At 47.4% G+C, this 23,548-nt stretch overlaps 1 protein-coding gene across 1 annotated transcript in view; it reads right to left on the reverse strand.

Annotated features, from left to right (window-relative positions):
- LOC144509980 (immunoglobulin superfamily member 21-like) overlaps positions 1-22,892 on the reverse strand; it is a 338,186-nt gene extending 315,294 nt beyond the window's left edge. Inside the window, exons 1-2 of the mRNA XM_078239053.1 lie at positions 22,831-22,892; positions 14,159-14,273 (exon numbers count right to left, since the gene is read on the reverse strand). Of these exons, the coding sequence (XP_078095179.1) occupies positions 14,159-14,273; positions 22,831-22,892 (177 nt within the window). The remainder of the gene's footprint in view (positions 1-14,158; positions 14,274-22,830) is intronic.
- Positions 22,893-23,548: the final 656 nt, after the last annotated feature.

Raw genomic sequence — 23,548 nt, forward strand, 5'->3', positions numbered from 1 at the left:
TTCATCTGACAATCGACAATTGTCATCAGTAGATTCTTAATTCCAGATATTTTTTATTGACTTCGAATTTCACCATCTGCCGTGGCGGGATTCGAACCCGGGTCCCCAGAACATTAGCTGAGTTTCTGGATTAATAGTCTAGCGGTAATACCACTAGGCCATCGCCTCCCCGTGAATACGTGCGGACATGTTGCTCCTCTGCATGTAGAACACTGTCATATGCTTTTATTCCCTATTTAAAGAGAGGCGTCTAAAACAAAGATTGGCATTTCTTTATTGAGATGAGTAATTCTGTCTAGATTGTAAAAGCTGCATGGAATCAAAATTAGTCAGTCAATACTGTTTAATTAGTCCAAATGAAGAATTGTGCATCAACGCCTGAAATGAGCACACAGCCAAACCTCGAAGGGCAAGGCACAATGGTGTAAATGCCAGCCATGTTGGCATCTTGCCAACAAGAACATCTGTTTAAAGGGAACACTGGTAGAAGATAATAATTTATTCTCCAACCAGTCAAAACAATTTGTTTAATAGGAATGAAGGGCACAGTTTAGCCCTGTGACACAAGGTGACAGGTGGTGTTGGCACAAGATCTGGCACAGCCCAGTTACTTCTTATCTTTGCTCGTGGCAGATTGGAAGAGCTTTCCGTTCAAATTTCACCTCTCTTCTCCCCCCCCCCCCGTAGTCTCGGTTCTGCAGAATCATTTATTTCCATAATCAACTGGTAACCATGGAAAATTGAGCCAGCTCACGGCACCAACAGAACCAGACACTGTTACATTTATCTGCACAGTAAATAAAGGCAAGGGGTAAGCGGAGGTCTTGGGCCAACATAATTGCTGATGCCTCACATGAAGTTTCTCGAGGATATTTGGCCTTCCCAAAGTGGCATCATCCCTTACAATAGAATCCCTGCCGTGCAGAAGGAGGCCATTCAGCCCCATTGAAGTGGAACTGTACTACTCCGAGATCTCTACCTATCTTCTCAAAGACAGGCAATGTCACTTCTACTCTGGTCTACTCATGCTTCATAACCCCCAATCTAAGGGAAGGTGAATCTGCACCAACAGGGGATGATCCACCTTTCAAATGAGTCATCATGTGACACCATTAACTTGGGGCACGCTCTACCAGTCCAACCTGGCCCCCATTTTGTTTCTTATTTGCTTTGTTTGTCCCAGTGCCAACTACCCCCACCCCACAGGGACATCTGTCACTTGTTCTTTAGCTTTGCTTTCAAAGAGCACTGACCTTTGTTCCCCATGGAACCCCTACAGTGCAGAAGGAGGCCATTCGGCCCATCGAGTCTGCACTGACCCTCCAAGAGAACATCTTACCCAGACATCGCCCACTCCTGTCCGCCCTATTCCTGTAACCTCGCGCATTTACCATGGCTAACCCAGCTAACCTAAACATCATTGGATTGTGGGAGGAAACCCAAGCTGACATGGGGAGAATGTGCACACAGACGGGTACCTCAGGCCGGAATCGAACCTAGATCCCTGGCACTCTGAGGCAGCAATACTACCCACTATGCTGCCGAGCCACCCTATTAACACATTCTCCTGTGATACCTTTATGCCAATATCGCTACTCTCTTGAGTTCTTAATATTACCATTAACTCTTTGTTTTGTGCCCATGATATCTTTGTCAATCGTTCCTTAGCTCTGAGCTATTCCTGGCCTTCTATTCTGCTCCACTTTCTCCACCCCCCTCTCTAACTATATAATTCATCACATTTCTCCCTCTTCAGCTCTGAGGGAGAGTCAAATGGATTCAAAACCCTAACTCAGTTTCTCTCTCCACAGATAATGCCAGAGCTGCTGAGTTTATCCAGTATGGCACAGATGGGTGGAAACCTTCTGGTATACAGTATGTGTAGCACAGGGCGGCATGGTGGGCACAGTGGTTAGCACTGCTACCTCACAGAGCCAGGGACCCGGGTTCAATTCCCGGCTTGGATCATTGTCTGTGCGGAGTCTGCACGTTCTCCCCATGTCTGCAAGGGTTTTCTCCGGGTGCTCCCGTTTCCTCCCACAACCCGAAAGATGCGCTGGTTAGATGCATTGGCCATGCTAAATTCTCCCTCAGTGTACCCGAACAGGTGCCTGAGTGTGGCGACTCGGGGATTTTCACAGTAACTTCACTGCAGTGTTAATGTAAGCCTACTTGTGACTAATAAAAAAACTCTAAAACTTCAGCAGAGCTCAAAACCTTGTTCTTCTTAAATGGATGAATAATGTCCTCCATTCCATTTTCTTCTTTTTTTATTCATTCATTGGACATGGGCATCGCTGGTTGGCCAGCATTTATTGCCCATCTTTATTGCCCTTGAAATGAGTGGCTTGCTTGGCCATTTCAGAGGGCAGTTGAGAGTCACCCACATTGCTGTGGCTCTGGAGTCACATGCAAGTCAAACCAGGTAAGGACGGCAGATTTCCTTCCCTGAAGGACATTAGTGAACCAGATGGGTTTTAATGACAATCGACAACAGTTTCATGGTCATCGGTTGATTCTTAATTCCAGATATTTATTTCTATTGAATTCAAATTCCACCATCTGCCGTGGCAGGATTGGAACCCGGGTCCCTAGAAGATTAGCTGAGTTTCTGGATTAATAGTCTAGCAGTAATACCACTATGCCCTGACCTCCCTTAATACCTCTTGAAGGTATTGACTTTTACTGGAGTATAGACCACCAGCTACCACCAAATACCTCATCACCTGTCCATGGGCGGAATAAAAATGATGCCAACATTATGCCACTGGAGAAGGCTGTCCATAGTTACTCGCTTCACTTGTAAGTCAGAACTACAAGTGCCAATTGTCTATTCATCTAAATGGCTTATCACTCTGGATGCCTGATCCCGTCCTGATGTACAATCCACCTGTGTGCATTTGCTGGCAGGAACGGAAGCCTGGCTGATCTTCCAACATGAAGCAAGCAGGAGTGTGATGGAATACTCCTCACTTGCCCTAATGGGTGCAGCTCCAACAACACTCGAGAAGCTTGACACCATCCAAGACAAAGCAGCCCGCTTAATTGGCACCACATCCACAAACATCCAGTCCCTCCACCACCGACGCTCAGTATCGGCAGTGTGTACCATCTACAAGATGCACTGCAGCAATTCACTAAAGATCCTTAGACAGCACCTTCCAAACCCATGACCACTTCCATCTGGAAGGACAAGAACAAACAAACAAGAATAAAGAACAGTACAGCACAGGAAACAGGCCCTTCGGCCCTCCAAGCCGCTCATTGGTCCAACTAGACCATTCATTTGTATCCCTCCATTCCCAGACTGCTCATGTGACTATCCAGGTAAGTCTTAAACGATGCCAGCGTGTCTGCCTCCACCACCCTACTTGGCAGCACATTCCAGGCCCCCACCACCGTCTGTGTAAAAAACGTCCCTCTGATATCTGAGTTATACCTCGCCCCTCTCACCTTGAGCCCGTGACCCCTCATGATCGTCACCTCCGACCTGGGAAAAAGCTTCCCACTGTTCACCCTTGTTGGTAGACAAGGGCAGCAGATACATGAGAACACTATCACCTGCAAGTTTCCCTCCAGGACACTCACCATCCTGATTTGGAAATATATCGGCCATTCCTTCGCAGTTACTGGGTCAAAATCTTGGAATTCCCTCCCTAACAGCGTTGTGGATCAACCCACAGAACATGGTCTGCAGCGATTCAAGGCGGCAGCTCACCACCACCTTCTCAAGGACAACTAGGGCTGGGCAATAAATGCTGGCCTAGCCGGTGACGCCCATGTGCCATGAATGAATGAAAAGAATCGCCCAAGCAGAGTTGCCAAATCACTTCTTCACTGCAAAGACTCAGAATTGAGTGGTACAAAATGCAGCCGCGAGAGCCAGTTATCTTTTAACTGGAGAGACTGATCTACGTTTTGTTAGAGCAGTGAAGGCAGCTTGATGATTCCATCCCGTTCAAAATGCAGCAAGGTCTGTGCTTGCTTCTTTCAATTACCTGTTATTGTATTTTTCAACTTCCAACGTAATGCGCACAAATCTGATATTCAATATAGCAAAAAAAGCCTCCCCGTCTCCTGGCGAATGTGATGTCTTTAGCACTTTTACTTAACCATGTGTTGCTAAGATCATGCAACATTATGGAGTATTTTGGAATGGATATGTCCCTAGGGATCAGAGAGAGAGAGAGAGAGAGAGAGAAGTACAAACAATAGAGGCCTTTTGGTCCATCTAGTTTTAACATTTATTTATTAGTGATCATAAGTCAGCTTACATTAACACTGCAATGAAGTCACTGTAAAAATCCCCTAGTTGTCACACTCCGGCGCCAGTTCGGGTACACTGAGTGAGAGTTGAGCATGGCCAATTCACCTAACCAGCACATCTTTCGGACTGAGGGAGGAAACCGGAGCACCCGGAGGAAACCCATGCGGACACAGGGAAAACATGTAGACACCGTGCAGACAGTGACTCAAGCCAGGAATCGAACCTGGGTCCCTGATGCGTGAGGCAGCAGTGCTAACCACTGTGCCGCCTGTCTAATCCATCCTTTTGCAGGAAATGTTCAATTACTTGCTTCTTGCACGACTCCAGAGATGTTTTCCTTCACTCGAATCAGCCCAGAGGCTATGTCATGTATTAATCATTTTTGTGAAGTATGTCTTCCTGGGATCAGGCATGAATGAATCTTTTACCAGTCTCTACCTATGTTCCCTTATGCTACAGCTGTGATTTAACTTAAAATAGAGCTCAGGTTAACCTTGCCATCTTAAATACATCGAAGGTTCTCTCCCATTTCCGCTCTTTCAAGGTTGAAGAATCACGATAGCACAGTGGTTAGCACTGCTGCCTCACAGTGCCAGGGACCCGGGTTCAATTCCAGCTTTGAGTCACTGTGTGGAGTTTGCACATTCTCCCCGTGTCTGCGGGGGTTTCCTCCGGGTGCTCTGGTTTCCTCTCACACTCTAAAGATGTGCAGGTTAGGTGGATTGGCCATGCTAAATTGCCCCTTAGTGTCCCACGGTGTGTAGATTAGCTATGGTAAATGCATGGGGTTGCAGGGATAGGACCGGGGAGAGGGCCTGGGTGAGATACTCTGTCAGAAACATAGAAACGAGAAGCAGGAGTAGGCCATTTGGCCATTTGAGCCTGCTCCGCCATTCATTATGATCATGGCTGATCATCGAATTCAATATCCTGATCCTGCCTTCCCCCCATATCCCTTGATCCCTTTAGCCCCAATAGCTATATCTAATTCCTTCTTGAAATCAGACAACATTTTGGCCTCAACTATTTTCTGTGGTAGTGAATTCCACACATTCACAACCCTCTGGGTGAAGAAATTTCTCCTCACCTCAGTCCTAAAAGGTTTACCCCTTATCCTCAAATTATGACCCCAAGTTCGAGACTGCCCCGCCATTGGGAACATTCTTCCTGAATCTACCCTGTCTAATCCTGTTAGAATTTTATAAGTTTCTATGAAATCCCCTCTCACTCTTCTAAACTCCAATGAATATAATCCTAATCGACTTAGTCTCTCCTCATAAGACAGACCTGCCATCCCAGGAATCAGCCTGGTAAACCTTCCCTGTACTCCCTCTATAGCAAAGACATCCTTCCTTAGATAAGGACACCAAAACTGCACACAATATTCCAGGCGTGGCCTCACCAGCACCCTGTACAATTGCAGCAAAACATCCCTATTCCTATACTCAAATTCTCTCGCTCTGAAGGCCAACATACCATTTGCCTTCTTTACTGCCTGTTGTACCTGGGCGCTTAATTTCAGCGACTGATGCACGAGGACACCAAGGTCTCGCTGAGTATCCACCTCTCTCAATTTACACCCACTCAAGTAATAATCTGTCTTCCTATTATTGCTTCCAAAGTGGGTAACCTCACATTTATCCACATTATACTGCATCTGCCATGCATGTGCCCACACACTCAGCCTGTTCAAATCACGCTGAACCATCTCTGCTTCCTCCTCACAGCTCACCCTCCCATCAACTTTGTATCATCTGCAAATTTAGAGATTCCTTCTTCCAGATCATTAATATGTGACTTGATGGGCCAAATGGCCTCTTTCTGCACTGTAGGGATTCTATGACTTCCTCCGGCCCAAGGACAAGGTGCAGATGCACTTTGCATGGATATAGGATTGGCTAACTAACAAGGAGCAAAGAGTAATGACACAGAGGCCTCTCTCAGGTTGGAGGGCAGTAACCAGTGGAGTGCCACAGGGATCTTTGCTGGGACCGCAACTCTTTACAATATATATTAATGGCTTGGAGGAAGGATCAGAGTGTACTGTGGCCAGATTTGCAGATGATACAAAGGTGGGAGGGAAGGCAGGTCGTAATGAGGATATAAGCAGTTTACAGAGAGATATTGACGGGCTAAGTGAGTGGGCACAAAATTGGCAAATGGAATTTAATGTGGCAGAATGTGAGATTGTTCATTTTGGAAGGAAGAATGAGAAGGTGGATTATTATTTCAATGGAGAGAGGTTGCCGAATGCTAAAGCAGAAAGGGACTGGGGGGGGTCCTTGTTCATGATACCCAGAAAGCCAGCAGACAGGCGCAGAAAGTAATAGGGGAGGCAAATGGAATGCTGCCTTTTATTTCAAGGAGTATAAAAGTAAAGTTGTTGTAATGGTACAAGGTACAAGTGAGGCCACATTTAGAATCCTGTGTACAGTTTTGGTCCCCGTATTTAAGGAAAGATATATTATCACTGGAGGCAGCACAGAGGAGGTTTACTAGGATGATCCCGGGTATAGAGGGACTGTCACATGAGGAAAGATTAAACAGATTGGGTCTGGACTCCTTGGAGTTCATCGAATCCCTACAGTACGGAATGAGACCATTCGGCCCATCGAGTTGGCACCAACCACAATCCCACCCCGGCCCTATCCCCATAACCCCATGCATTTAGCCTAGCTAGTCCCCCTGACACTAAGGGGCAATGGCCAATCCACCTAACCTGCACATCTTTGGACTGTGGGAGGAAACCTGAGCACCCGGAGGAAACCCACACAGACACGGGGAGAATGTGCAAACTCCGCACAGACGGTGACCCGAGGCCGGGATTGAACCCGGGTCCCTAGCACTGTGAGGCAGCAGAGCTAACCACTGTGCCACCGTGCCGTCCCAATGAGAGGTGATATCATTGAAACATATAAGATCCTTAGTGGATGAACGTTGGGAGGATGCTTCAACTCATGGGAGAGTGTAGGACCAGAGGACATAGTCACAGAATAAGGAGGTGTTTACTTAAGATGGATTTGGGGAAGAATTTCTTCTCTCAGAGTAGTGACTCTTTGGAATCCTTTACCCCAGGAAGCTGTGGGGGTCGCGTCCTTGACTATTTTCAATGCTGAGATCGATAGGTTTTAATCAGTGGGGAATTAAGGGTTATGGAGATAAGGCAGGAAAGTGAACTTATGAGTTTAGACTCCAGCCATGGTCTTATTAAATGGCAGAGCAGGTTCGAAGGAATGAATGTCCTACTCCTGTTCCCTTTGCTTCTGGTCTTATGCCACCGGCCCCTTCACAATTCCCTATAGTTCTCTGGATGAGATCTTTAACCTGCACCTCAACAACTGGCGACGGTAAGGTTCAGATTTAATGCTGGGAACCAAATTCTGTCTCAGCTCGTGATCCTTAGGTAGGAGAGTTTACTAAACTGAAGCCTGATTAATTGGCACAGTGGCACAGTGGTTAACACTGCTGCCTCACAGCGCCAGGGACCTGGTTCGATTCCCGTCTCGGGTCACTGTCTGTGTGGAGTCTGCACGTTCTCCCCGTGCCTGCGTGGGTTTCCTCCGGGTGCTCCAGTTTCCTCCCACAGTCTGAAAGACGTGCTGGTTAGGTGCATTGGCCGTGCTAAATTCTCCCTCAGTGTAACCCGAACAGGCGCCAGAGTGTGGCGACTAGGGGATTCTCACAGTAACTTCATTGCAGTGTTAATGTAAGCCTAACTGTGACACCAATATATCAACTTTAACTTAGAGGTGAACAGCAATGTAATGGGAGCACCATCATCAGGAGAATGGCAACTGTTCAAGGAGAGGGTCCATTTGCACCCTCTATTGAAAGTGGGATGGGATATAATTGCCGGCTTTCCAGCGATGCCTGCAACTCAAGATCATATAAAGAAAAAACGCAATCTATGAGTGAATTCCCTGTGCCTCACTGTACCCGGATAACTCGGAGTCCCATTCCTCTGCCGACCATTTTCCTTTTCTGCAGCGGCAGATAATCTGTGCATCAATGACTGTTTTAGGACATTACATGAATATTGCAGCTCTGCATACGTTAGATAAATAGTAGAAATTTCTGGTGATGTCTCCAAATTGATCACAGAACTAATCGCATCAAACCACACTGCAAATTGCATTACCTTCCTCGTGACCCCAATTAAAAATAACTAATTATAACTTGATCAGTGTCTCCAGCGCAAAGCAGCAGTGTTATTTTTCACTGCCTCTTTCATGGTCTGGATTCCCACACTGCAATGTGCATGGTTTCCACGGAATTGAACACCAGACGGACTATCTCGCACTCGAAAAGTTTTCTTCTTCACGACACCTCAGACAGTGGACCTCCTAACTCCCCTTCCTCATACAAGTTTTGTGGCATGCCATTCAGCCGCCGCTTTATATATTTGTCTCTCTAACTTTATCTGGCCACAGATTTAACCAGGAGTTTGAAGGGAGAGGAAGGAAGCAGAGAAAAAAAGGAAGTTCCAAGAGCGAATAAAAGAGCAAGTTCGGATTTAATGCTAGGAACCAAATTTTGTCTCCGGATGTGCTCCTTTGGTAGGAGAGATTCCTAAACCGAAGCCTGATTAATAGGGTTGACTGAATCTATAATGTGCAGGTTAGGTCGACTGGCCATGCTAAATTGCCCCTTAGTCAAGGGGATACATGGGGATCCAGGGATAAGGCCTGGGTAGGATTGTTGACGGTGCAGGTTTGATGGGCCGAATGGCCTCCTTCTGCACTGTAGGGATTCTAAAGGGGCGGCACGGTGGGACAGTGGTTAGCACTGCTGCCTCACAGCGCCAGGGACCCAGGTTCAATACCGGCCTTGGTGACTGCCTGTGTGGAGTTTGCACGTTCTCCTCGTGTCTGCGTGGGTTTCCTCCAGGTGCTCCGGTTTCCTCCCACAGTCCAAAGATATGCAGGTTAGGTTGATTGGCTATGCTAAATTGACCGCAGTGTCAGGGGGATTAGCAGGGTAAATGTGTGGGGTTACGGGAATAGGGCTTGGGTGGGATTGTGGTTGGTGCAGACTCAATGGGCCGAGTGGCCTCCTTCTGTGCTGTAGGGATTCTATGATACAAGATATCAGAAAGCAGTTCCCACTCCAAGTTTTAGCTCCAAACTTTTCGATTCATCTGAAGTTTTAAAACACAATTTAACTGACAGCGTAACATCAGTTTTTTGGAGGCCCATTCTTCCATGGGCATGACACAGTTTTCTGAAGAAGCAGCAAACCATCTCTGCCTTTGGTGACTATTTTCCTCAGGTGTATGATCCAAACATGCCATGGAATGGTTACAACACTGAAGGGGGAGGCGATGGCCTAGTGGTATTATCACTAGACTACTCATCCAGAAACTCAGCGAATGTTCTGGGGACCCGGGTTCGAATCCCACCACAGCAGATGGCGGAATTTGAATTCAATAAAAAATATCTGGAATTAAGATTCTACTGATGACCATGTCGATTGTTGGATAAGCCCATCTGGTTCACTTGATGTGCATTAGGGAAGGAAATCTGCCATCCTTCCCTGGCCTGGCCTACATGTGACTCCCAGAGCCGCAGCATTGTGGTTGACTCTCAAATGCCCTCGGGCAACTCGGGATGGGCAATAAATCAATAGATCTCAAGCAATGATGAGACGGAGTACAGGAATGAGATAGAGAATCTGGTGAACTGGTGCAGCGCCAATAATCTCTCCCTCAATGTCAACAAAATGAAGGAGATAGTCATCAACTTCAGGAAGTGTAGTGGAGAACATGTCCCTGTCGACATCAACGGGGATGAGGGAGAAATGATCGAGAGCTTCAGGTTTTTAGGTGTCCAGATCACTAACCACCTGTCCTGGTCCCCCCCATGCCGACACTATCATTAAGAAAGCCCAACAACTTTCTCAGGAGGCTAAGGAAATTTGGCATGTCCGCTACAACGCTCACTAATTTTTACAGATGCACCATAGAAAGCATCCTTTCTGGTTGTATCACAGCTTGGTATAGCTCCTGCTCTGGCCAGGACCACAAGAAAATACAAAGGGTCATGAACAAAGCCCAGTCCATCACTCAAACCAGCCTTCCACCCATTTATTCCATCTTCACTTCTTGCTGCCTCGGGAAAGCAGCCAGCATAATGAAGGATCCCACGCAGCCCGGACATTCTCTCTTCCACCTTCTTCCGTCGGGAAAAAGATACAAAAGTCTGAGATCACGTACCAACCGACTCAAGAACAGCTTCTTCCCTGCTGCCATCAAACCTTTGAATAAACCTACCTTGTATTAAGTTGATCTTTCTCTACACCCTAGCTATGACTGTAACACTACATTCTGCACCCTCTCCTTTTCTTCTCTATGAACGGTATGCTTTGTCAGTATAGCACGCAAGAAACAATACTTTTCACTGTATGTTAATACATGTGACAATAATAAATCAAATCAAATCCAATCAAATAACTGCTGGCCAGCCAGCAACAGCTATGTCCCACGAATGAATTTTTAAAAAATTGTGAATTCTTGCAACATTTGATGCCTAGCAACAGGCACTTGGTGAATGAGGGGAGTCAAATTTGGCAGCTTAAGAGGGACAAAAAAAGAACAAAGCAAATTGTATTAAATGATTTGGTTCAGTGCATGGTGACTGAACTATTACTATGGGAAAAGACAGGGGCTCGCTCTTACAGAGAGCCGGCACATTCACAACAGGCCGAATGGCCTTCTTCAGTGCTGTAACCATTCTATAGTTTTGTTATATGCCTTCTTCACTCAGTCCCACACCTCACACGTCTGGTCCCGAACCTGGCTCCCTTTTCCCACTCTGCATCGAGCGGCCTGACTTCTGAACAACATTTCCACCACATTAAACGTGACACATGAACTATTCTTAAAGACAACTCTGTTCTTTGCTCTTGACTCCATTTGTGCCTCTTGATGTAGAAGCATGAGTTGTCAGCGTATTTGATGAACCGTTGTCAACAAGTTAAAGCAATGAGCTGATTGTCAATCACGCCCCACTGAGCGATGGGTTTGATAAAAGGTCAGTCCAACCATGTGAGCCTGATAATGTTTCATTCTGCATCAGCACAGAGTCCTGCAAGACCCTTTGAGGCCCTCCCTCTATTAGTTATGCAGAGCAGTCATGATACTTCTACAACCATCAGAGTGCACCTTACTGCGTTCCCTTATTGAGTTCCCCTCGCCATTGACTACATTCTGTTGGATGAATGATTCAAGACGTGATCTTACATAGAATCATAGAATCCTACAGTGCAGAAGGAGACCATTCAGCCCATCAACCACAATCCCACCCAGACCCCATCCCCATAACCCGATGCATTTACCCTAGCTAGCCCCCCTGACACTAAGGGGCAATTTACCATGGCCAATCCACCTAACATGCACATCTTTGGACTGCAGGAGGAAACAGGAGCACCCCCGGAGGAAACCCACGCAGACACGGAGAGAATGTGCAAACTCCACACAGACAGTGACCCAAGGCGGGAATCGAACCCGGGTCCCTGGCGCTATGAAGCAGCGGTGATAACCATTGTGCCACAGTGCTGCCACCCCCTTACAACCTCCTTTGCTCGACTTTCAGTGAGGTGAGGCGTAAGATCGGGTGGGAGGTGAAAATTCAGGTTCACCGCTGGTAGGTCGTGTCCCCCGATTGTATCGGCACTGTTTGCCGGTGAAAATATATCGTCCTGGCTTAGTTACCTTAACTACCTCACCCGTCAAGAGTTTCCCCAGTGAGAATCACATATGATTCCCACCGATGGGGACCAGATGTGATGGCCTCACTGGGGGAACGGAGGTTATTGAAACCCCTGGGTAGTCTGGGGCAGGGCTGAGCAGTGCCCTGAGGGCAGTGCCAGCCTGGCACCCTGGCACTGCCTGCCTGGCACACTGGCACTACCCCCACTGGGCACCATTACTGTGCCAGGGGCAATGTCAAGGGGGCAGAGCCAGAGTGGGGATGGGACCAGAGTGGGATGGGACTATGATGGGGGCAGACAAGGAGGAATTCCACAGAGGTGGGAGGGAGGGAGGGAACTCTGCTGGGGTTGGTGGGAAGGGGGAAACTCTGCTGGGTAGAAGGGGAGGGGGAACCCTGTCAGGGGTCGATCAGTGGCAGGGTGGGAGGGAGGGAACTATGCGGTGGCGGGGGGTGGGGCAGGGTAGCGGGGGGAGGCCAAGAGTAAAAGCAGATGGCCAGTGCTGAGCATTTGGATCCATGGTGAGCACCAGGACCACAGCAGCTCGTAGAAACTGGTTTCAATACTGAATACAAAGGGATTATTAATACAGTGAGTCAGAGAAATAAAGGCATCATTTATTTTAATTGAATGTGCCTGCAGAACTTTACATGATGGGAATTTATTTATCTTTTTTATTCATTCAAGAGATGTGGGCGTCACTGGCTGGGCCAGCAATTTTCCCTCATTGCCCCTGAACTGAGAGGCTTGCTGAGAGTCAACCACATTGCTGTGGGTCATAGAATCCCTATAGTACAGAAGGAGGCCATTCGGCCCATCAAGTCTGCACCGACTACACTCCCACCCAGGCCCAAATCCCATAACCTCACATATTTCCCCTGCTAATCCCCTGACACTAGGGTCAAGTTAGCACGGCTGATCAACCTAACCCTCACATCTTTGGAAACCAGAGCGCCCGGACGAAACCCATGCAGACACAGGGAGAACGTGCAAACTCCGCACAGACAGTGGCCTGAGGCCAGAATCGAACCCCGGTCCTTGGAGCTGTGAGGCAGCAGTGCTAACCACTGTGCCACCGTGTCGCCCCGTCTGGGTCTGCAGCCACATTCGTGGGACATGGGCGTTGCTGGCTGGCCAGCATTTATTGCTCATCCCTAGTTGCCCTAGGAGGGCAGTTGAGAGTCAACCACATTGCTGTGGCTCATGAGTCACATGTAGGCCAGACCAGGTAAGTCACAGCAGATTTCCTTCCTTAAAGGACATTAGGCATGTCAGCTACGACTCTCACCAAACTTTTACAGATGCACCATAGAAAGCATTCTTTCTGGTTGTATCACAGCTTGGTATGGCTCCTGCTCTGCCCAAGACCGCAAGGAACTACAAAAGGTCGGGAATGTAGCCCAATCCATCACGCAAACCAGCCTTCCATCCATTGACTCTGTCTACACTTCCCGCTGCCTCGGAAAAGCAGCCAGCATAATCAAGGACCCCACGCACCCCGGACATTCTCTCTTCCACCTTCTTCCATTGGGAAAAAGATACAAAAGTCTGAGGTCAGGTACCAACCAACTCAAGAACAGCTTCTTCCCTGCTGCTGTCAGACGTTTGAATGGACCTACCTCGCATTAAATTGATCTTTCTCTACACCCTAGCTATGTCTGTAACACTACATTCTGCACTCTCTCGTTTCCTTCTCTATGAATGGTATGCTTTGTCTGCATAGCGTGCAAGAAACAATACTTTTCACTGTATGTTAATACATGTGACAATAATAAATCAAATCAAATAGTGAACCAGATGGTTTTTCCAACAATAAGCAATAGTTTCATGGTCATCAGCAGATTCTTAATTCCAGCCTTATATTGAATTCAAATTTCATCACCTGATATGGTGGGTCTCTGGATTACCCGTCCAGTGACAACAAACCACCCCACCCCCCGCGTGATGGAAATTCGGATACAGCCTGCCCAGCTCTCCACCCATGAGCACTGCACAAATACAGCGAGATCCGAATCGAATCCCTGATGAGGAATGCCAATAAATAAAACACTGCCCAACTGCTACGTCACATGTGGACAACTCTCCTTAAATGGGGTTGCACATCCGCCAAGTGTGAATTCTATTCCAGCCCACACGAGCACCAATCTACAAGAGGTCTGTGCCAGGCCACAGTCGATGGCTTACCTTGTACCACACTATCTCCCGCAGCCTTCCATCCGTCTTGAAGTTGCACTTCAAAGTGACGGCATCGCCTGCCACCACGGGGGATATCGGTTCAATATTCACCGTCAAATATCCTGAAATCCAAAAAAAAACAAGGAGAACAATGTTACTTCAAATTGTCAATAACCTCCAAACTCACTATAGGGAAGATGTGATAGCACGAGAGGGGGTCCAGAGGAGACTCACCAGGATGTTGCCTGGGATAGAGCGTTTGAGCTATAAGGAGAGACTGGATAGGCTTGGATTGTTGTTTTTGGAGCAGAGAAGGCTGAGGGGGGACATGATTGAGGTGTATAAGATTATGGAAGGGTATGGACAGAGTGAGTAGTGAGCAGCTGTTCCCCCTTGGTTGAGGGGTTAATCGCGAGGGGGCATAGTTTTAGGGTAAGAGGCAGTATTCAGAGGGGATTTGAGAAAAACTTTTTTACTCCAAGGGTGGTAAGAATCTGTAATGCACTGCCTGTGGAAGGTAGTGGAGGCTGGAAACCTTACAACCTTTAAAAAATATATTTGGATGAGCACTTGAAATATCATAGCATTCGAGGGTATGGGACAAGTGCAGCAAAATGGGATTAGCGCGGCTTTAGTGGTAGATATTGTCGGTGCAGACTCGAATGGCTTTTCCTGCGCTGTGATTTTAGCTGAAAGGTGGAGTAGTTTCATCTTTAAATTGGACGGCATGGTAGCACAGTGGTTAGCACTGCTGCCTCACAGCGCCAGGGACCCGGGTTCAATTCCCGGTTTGGGTCGTTGTTATGTGGAGTTTGCATGTTCTCCCCATGTCTGCATAGGTTTGCTCTGGATGCTCTGGTTTCCTTCCACAGTCCGAATGACATGCTGGTTAGGTGCATTGGCCATGCTAAATTCTCCCTCAGTGTACCCGAACAAGTGCCAGACTGTGGCGACTAGGGGATTTTCACAGTAACTTCATTGCAGTGTTATTGTAAGCCTACTTGTAACACTAACAAATAAACTTCAGGTCGTTGCTTCAGGGCTAATTATAAAAATTAAATCAAGCTGTGATAAAACATTTTCATTAGGATCGTTATTTAATTTAGATCTTTCCTGTTGTCAGGCTAGGTTTTACAAAGTTGAGAAAGGCAGCTGAAGGACTAAGACAACAGTGCAGTGCCAAAAGAGAGATAAAATCACACACATTACACAGAATCACATTAAGAAAAGAGGCCATTCCGCTCATCTGGTCCATTCTACTCTTCACGCTGCACCCACGACGCCTCCCATTCTACTTCATCTCAGCCCATCAACTTATCCTTCATTTCCTTGCCCTCTCATGTGTTCAATCCAGATTCCAGTCAAAGGCAAATATGCCATTTGCCTCAACCTCTCCACTTGCCATCTCTTCATAATCAGCCAGCCCCAATTACACTTCAGTAGTACTCAATTGGCGGTAAAATGCTTCAGGACACCCTGAGATGACAACGGGCGCTATTTAAATGCACGTTCTTTCCTTCTTTAAACTGACCTAATGTAAACTGGGAAAACCCAAGGTGAGTCACAGTCAGTGTTGGTAGAAGTCGTGCATAATTGCTTCTTCACCCAGTGTGTCAAGGAAGCCAAGCGAGGCAATGTTCATTTGGATCTGCCTTTTGTTAGTGACCCAGATCAGGGAGAGATGGTGGAGTACTAGTAATCTCATTGGACCAGTAATTCAGAGGCCCAGACTAATGCTCTCGGGACATGGGTTCAAATCCTACCATGGCAGCTGGTGGAATTTTATTAATTGAATTCAATTAATAAAATCTGAAATTAAAAGCTAGCTGATGGCGACCTTGCGATAGAGGGAGCACAGCAAAGGTTTACCAGGCTGATTCCTGGGATGGCACGTCTGTCATGTGAGGAGAGACTAAGTCGGTTTGGATTGTATTCACTGGAGTTTAGAACAAAGAACAAAGAACATAGAACATAGAACATAGAAAAACTACAGCACAAACAGGCCCTTCGGCCCACAAGTTGTGCAGAACACATCCCTACCTTCTAGACCTACCTATAACCCTCCATCCTATTAAGCTCCATGTACTCATCCAGGAGTCTCTTAAAAGACCCTATTGAGCATAGAACATAGAACAAAGAATAGTACAGCACAGGAAACAGGCCCTTCGGCCCTCCAAGCCTGTGCCGCTTATTGGTCCAACTTTGTATCCCTCCATTCCCAGACTGCTCATGTGACTATCCAGGTAAGTCTTAAACGATGCCAGCGTGTCTGCCTCCACCACCCTACTTGGCAGCGCATTCCAGGCCCCCACCACTCTCTGTGTAAAAAACGTCCCACTGATATCTGAGTTATACCTCTCCCCTCTCACCTTGAGCCTAGAAGAGTGAGAGGGGATCTCGTAGAAACTTATAAAATTCTAACAGAGTTAAACAGGGTAGATTCAGAAAGAATGTTCCTGATGGCAGGGGAGTCCAGAACTAGGGGTCATAGTTTGAGGATAAGGGGTAAACCTTTTAGAACTGAGGTGAGGAGAAATTTCTTCACCCAGAGGGTGGTGAATGCGTGGAATTCACTACCACAGAATGTAGTTCAGGCCAAAACATTGTGTGATTTCAATAAGAAATTAGTTATAGCTCTTGGGGCTAAAGGGATCAAGGGATATGGGGGGGAAGGGGGATCAGGATATTGAATTTGATGATCAGTCATGATCAAATGAATGGGGAGCAGGCTCGAAGGGCCAAATGGCCTCCTCCTGCTTCTAGTTCCTATGTATCTATGTTTCTTTGACCATGAAAATATTATCGATTGTACTAAAGATCCATCTGGTTCAATAACGTCCTTTAGGGAAGGAAATCTGCCATCCTTGCCCGGTTTGGCATACAAATACTCACGAGTCAACCACATTGCAGTGGGTCTGAAGTGAAATGGCTGAGCAAGCCACTCCGTTCAAGGGGGAATTAGGGATGGGTATCAAATGCTGGCCTTGCCAGGACACCTACATCCCATGAAGGAATAAAACAAGAAAATGTCCGAGAGATGGAAGTTATGGCACGCCTGATGGCCATAGAATGACAAACTCCAGCATGATTTAGGAGTCAAAAATGCTGAAAAGATTAAGAGGCAGGTACATAATTTATTTAGATTTGTGGCTTCCACCAAATTGGCCAACGCTGTGAAATCAGTAGCGACAGCACGAAAAAGCCAAAAGTGAATTGGATAAAATATGCGAGGGGCCTAAAGAACAGCAAATGGAGTTTAAGGTAGGCAAGCGTAAAGTTCAAAGAATCATAGAATCCCTACACTGCAGAAGGAGGCCTTTTGGCCCATCGAGCCTGCACCGACAATCATCCCACCCAGGCCTTATCCCCGTAACCCCACATATTTACCCTAGCTAATCCCCCTGACATTAAGGGACAATTTAGCATGGTCAATCCACCTAACCCACACATCTTTGGACTGTGGGAGGAAACCGGAGCACCCGACGGAAACCCACGCAGACACGGGGAGAACGTGCAAACTCCGCGCAGACAGTGATCCGAGGCCGGAATCGAACCTGTGTCCCTGGCGCTGTGAGGCAGCCAGTGCCAACCGCTGTGCCACCCTGCCACCAAGAGATAGGAGAAATACAGAGCATGTTGTTGCAGTCTTGTTGAAATGGGTAAGGATGAAGCTGAAAGAGATCTGGTGCTAAGCACGTCCAAATCAATGCTGTACAACCATCAGCTAAACCGATGGAACATTGCAGTACATTGCCAAAATAGCAAAATACAAGTCGGAGAAGAAAATGATCAAAGCACACATAATGATCTGGTCACGTTGTGCTTTGACTATTACATCTAGTTCTCAGTGCCTATAAAAGGAGAGAGATGCATTTAGGATTCAATTTCTGCAGAATTTCAAAGGGATGTTAATAAGACATCACAGGATAGATTCATCGGTATGATGGGAGCTTGCGGAGTCTGGCGACAAGTAGCAGAATGTATAGCAACCCGGCGGGAAGCAGAGAGGAAGGTGGTGCGGGTTCAAAGGGAGGGAACCGGCACTCCACGAAGATCAGTTACATTAACATTTGGACTCTGGAATTGGAAGAGTAACTTCACAATTTGAGAATGTCACCAAATTGGGGTTGCAGTTACCGTTAGAGAAAAAAATGTGACAAAATACAAGAGAGTATGAATAAGCTTACAAGAATCATGGAATCCCTACAGTGCAGAAAAGGCCATTCGGCCCACCCAGTCTGCACCGACTCTCCGAAAGCATCCCACCCATTGCCCTCTGCCCCACCCTGTCCCTGCAACCCCACACATTTCCCGCAATTAATCTATCCAACCTACACATCTTGAGACATTTAGGGGCAATTTAGCATGGTCAATCCACCTAACCTACACATCTTTGGACTGTGGGAGGAAGCCAGAGCACCTGGAGGAAACCCACGCAGACACGGGGAGAATGTGCAAACTCCTCACAGGCAGTGACCCGAGGCTGGAATTGAACCCGGGTCCCTGGCGCTGTGAGGCAGCAGTGCTAACCACTGTGCTGTCAACGGGACATGTGTAATTAGTAAATACAAGGGTGAGAGGGTATATTTTGAGAGGAAGAATAAAAGGACCACATCCTGCATTGATATTATAGTCTACATAGGGTCGAGGAACGTAGGGATCTGGACTTGCATATAGGTGATGGGGCGGACATCAAGAAAATGTTTCTATTTCTTTGGGGAGATCGCAAAATGGACTCATAATTATAAGAAAATCATTAATAAACGCAATAGAGAATTCAGAAAACATTGCAAGAGTGAGGGGAATGTGGAATATGTCACCAAAAAGAATAATTGGACAAAATATCATCAACGCACTGAAGGGGAACCAGTAAACAGATGAGGGGGAAATGGACTGGAAGGATATACTGATTGGGTTCGATGAGGGGTCGTGGGAGGAGACTAGTGTGACACAAATGCCATCTGTGGAATTCATTGTCACAGAGGCCAGGTCAAAAAGGCCAGGTCATTGAGTGTATTTAGGACAGAGATGGAGGCTTTGGAGAGAGTACGGAAAAGGTTTACCAGGATGTTGCCTGGTATTGGCTATGAGGAGAGATTGAATAAACTGGGATTGTTCTCCCTGGAAAGACGGAGACTGAGAGACGAGAGTTTATAAAATTATGAGGGGCATGGATAGGGCGAACAGTTGGAAGCTTTTTCCCAGGGCAGGAGTGACAATTGCAAGGGGGCAAAAGTTCAGGATGAGGGTGGAAAGGTTCAGTGGAGATGTGCGGAGGAAGTTTTTTTTACACAGTGGGTGGTGGGGGCCTGGAAGGCACTGCCAAGTGAGGAGGTGGTTGAGGCAGACACGTTAGCAACATTTAAGACTTATCGGGATAGACACATGAACAGACGGGGAATAGAGGGATACAAGCGGTTGGTCTAGATAGGACAACGTGATCGGCACAGGCTTGGAGGGCCGAAGGGCCAGTTCCTGTGTTGCACTGTTCTTTGGTCTTGTTTGGTAAGGGGATCAAAGATTATGGGAAAAAGGCGGGAGAATGGAATTGAGAAACATAACACTCATGATCGAACAGTGGAGTAGACTCGATGAGCTGAATGGCTTAATTCTGCTCCTATACCTTATGGTCAGTTAGGCTAAATGGCCTCCATCCGCACGACAGACTTGTTCTAACCTTGGAATATTATTTTAAGCAGAGCTAGATTAAAGGGAGGTGGGGAGCGGAGTGGAAGGTTATGGGGGGGTGAGTGGGGTCGGCAGGTTGAGATTACAATCAGCCATGATCTTACTGAATAGCAGAGCAGGCTGAAGGGGCCGAGTGGCCTGCTCCTGATTCGTGCGTTTGATATCCGAGGTAGGCGCTGGGGACATTGCAGTGAAGGGCTTCAGGCTAATTCTGAGCGTCAGGGCTCTTGAGATATGAGGCCAAACTCGAGAAATGTAGAGGCTCCACACCACGAAACGAACACATTTGAAAGGTGACCTCAAAAAGATTGTTAAGGACATACAAAGGACGGACTGCCAGAGGCAACAGAACAGGCAGGTACAATTTTGTCTTTAAAAAAGCATTCAGACAGTCACATGGGTAAGATGGGCACAGAGGGATATGGGCCAAACAGAGGCAATTGGGACTAGCTTAGTGGTAAAAATTGGGCAGCATGGACAAGTTGGGCCGAAGAGCCTGTTTCCATGCTGTAAACCTGTATGACTCTATGACCCTAAAAGGCCGTTGTAGCATAGTCCTTTAAATTAATACTGTGGGAGTAGCATTAAGGAGCATTAGTTGAAAATAGCAAGGGGCCATCTTTGGAATGAAATCAAAGAAATTGCTTCGCGGGAGAGAAATTATCGCGTGGAATTGGCTTCCGCACAAAACACCGGGAGCCAAAATCCTGAAATCTTGAAGAAAGACTTGGATGTTGTAGATGCTCTCTGAATGTTAAATTAAAATGGGCTGAATGGCCTCTCTCTTCTGTAATTACCCTGTGACTTTGTGAAGGGTGTTTCCCCCGGACCCTTATCCACCTTCAATTCTTTTTGCTAAGATTCCAAAATGACAGTAAATATTTCTTTACCGCGAAGCTGTGCATTTTTCAGGGGATGCCTTTTTTTTTATTATCCCGCTGTGTAATCGTTTTAGCTTAAATAATGTAACTGACATAGCCATATGCATCCAGATTTAATCAATAACAACTTGTAATGTCATCATTTCTCTAATACAGAAAAATGTCCTGAGGTGTTTCGCAGAGGCAGAAAGGATAAAATGGATGTGAAGCCAAATGAAAGCTTAAATAAAGAAGTAATTTTTGATGAAGGGTCTGAAAGAGCGAGAGTGGCATTGATATGCAGGGAGGGAATTAACAGAGCCTAGCTCTCGGCCGACTGAAGACACAGCGTGGAATCTTCCCATATTTTTTCCGGAGTTTCAGCGGGAAAACCGGTGATACTCAACTCATTTTCCTCGCCAGGTTCTCCGACACGCGGCGCAGAGGGAATCTGCGGATATACATTGCACCGTCACTCTGACGGGACAGGGCCTGGTACAGTGAGCAACGTTGACTCCATCTTTAAAGGGCGCCCCGATCGGTATTTGAAATAAACTCCCCCGCTACTCAGCCATGGACATGGAGGAGCCCCTCCCCGCCTCCCTGCGCCCCTTGGGCCCCCTCCATTCCTCCCCAACAAGCATCGGGGCAACGGAGAGGCAATGGCCCAGTGGTATTATCGCTAGACTATTAATCCAGCAACTCAGCTAATGTTCTGGGGACCCGGGTTCGAATCCCACCACGGCAGGTGGTGCGATTGGAATGCAATAAAAAAAAATCTGGATTTAAAAATCTGCTGATGACCATGAAACTGTTGCCGATTGTTGGAAAAACCCATCTGGTTCACGAATGTCCTTTAGGGAAGAAAATCTGCCGTCCTTACCCGGTCTGGCCTACATGTGATTCCAGAGCCACAGCAATGTGGTTGACTCTCAACTGCCCTCGGGCAACTTGGGATGGGCAATAAATGCTGGCCAGCCAGCGACGCCCATGTCCCACGAGTGAATAAACCCATTCCCCTCCGTCTTCACACACAAGGGGAAGCCCCCCTCCCACAATGCGGCCCCCCAGAGGACCTGTCCCAGCACAGGCCCATGGCAATGCCACTGAATCATAGAAACCCGACAGTGCAGGAAGAGGCCATTCGGTCCATCGAGTCTGCACCGACCACAATCCCACCCAGGCCCTACTCCCATATCCCTACATATTTTACCTGCTAATCCCTCTAACCTACACATCTCAGGACACTAAGGGGCAATTTTAGCATGGCCAATCAACCTAACCTGCACATCTTTGGACTGTGGGAGGAAACCGGGGCACCCGGAGGAAACCCACGCAGACACGAGGAGAATGTGCAAACTCCACACAGACAGTGACCCGAGCCGGGAATCGAACCCACGTCCCTGGAGCTGTGAAGCAGCAGTGCTAACCACTGTGCTACCGTGCCGCCCCACCTGTGGCAGTGGGTTCCATGGTAAGTGCCAGGACACTGCCCAGGCATGTCCCTCCACCTCCCCCACACTCTCCCTGGGGTGGTTCTATTTACCTTAGTGCCCCCGGCAGGTTCCCTGCCATTTTAAAATACCAGAGCCACCCGTAATGTGGTTGACTCTCAACTGTCCTCGGGCAACTAGAGATGGGCAATAAATGCTGGCCCAGCCAGCGGTGCCCATGTCCCACGAATGAATAAAAAGAATGCAGGCTCTCGAAGCTGGACGGTGAGAGGCCTTCTAGCTTCAGAGCAGCAGCAAGCTGCCGGAGAGTGCAAGAAAGATGGAGGTACCCGCTCTTGCCAGTTTTTAATATTCAGAAAATAAAACAGATCTTGTGGCCCTGCCACCATTGTGCCGGTGAGGTGGAGCCCCTCTACACCGCAGTATGTGGCTGCTCCTGCCATTCCCCTCTCCCCACCCTGCCTCTGAGACATGGCCCAGTGGCAAGGTGCAGCCAGGGTAAGTGGCACCCCCAGGCAACTGGGCTATTTCTAGCTGCTGCCAGCCTGGCATTTTGGCTGTGTGTACGGGGGACGGAGGAGAGCTTAGGGATTTGGCCCTGAGTTTTCAGGAAAGATGTCTGACTGCTCAGAGACATTAAACAGTCAAGAGAGGTGGTGGCAAGGGGTATTGGCATTATTGCATAGGGGAGCTGGTCAATGCTGCCACCAGTGGGTAACATAACTGAAGAGGGCCAGACATGAAGGCTGGATCCATGAGAGACATGATGTGGAGATGCTGGCGTTGGACTGGGGTGAACACAGGAAGAAGTCTCACAACACCAGGTTAAAGTCCAACAGGTTTATTTGGTAGCAAATACCATAAGCTTTCGGAGCGCTGCTCCTTCGTCAGATGGAGTGGAAATGTGCTCTCAAACAGTGCACAGCGACACAACATCAAGTTACAGAATACTGATTAGAATGCGAATCCCTAAAGCCAGCCAGGTCTTAAAGGTACAGACAATGTGGGTGGAGGGAGCATTAAACACAGGTTAAAGAGATGTCTTTTATCTCTTTAACCTGTGTTTAATGCTCCCTCCACCCACATTGTCTGTACCTTTAAGATCTGGCTGGCTGTAGGGATTCACATTCTAATCAGTATTCTGTAACTTGATGTTGTGTCTCTGTGCACTGTTTGAGAGCACATTTCCACTCCATCTGACGAAGGAGCAGTGCTCCGAAAGCTAATGGTATTTGCTATCAAATAAACCCGTTGGACTTTAACCTGGTGCTGTGAGACTTCTCCTTGAGAGACTCCAGAGGCAACAATGTGGGTCCAAGAAAAGAAGCCACGGCTGGACATGCCCTGACTATTATTTTCATAGAATCCCTACAGTGCAGAAGGAGGCCATTCGGCCC

Source organism: Mustelus asterias, chromosome 22 (genome assembly GCF_964213995.1).
Source record: "Mustelus asterias chromosome 22, sMusAst1.hap1.1, whole genome shotgun sequence".
Lineage (NCBI taxonomy): Eukaryota > Metazoa > Chordata > Chondrichthyes > Carcharhiniformes > Triakidae > Mustelus > Mustelus asterias.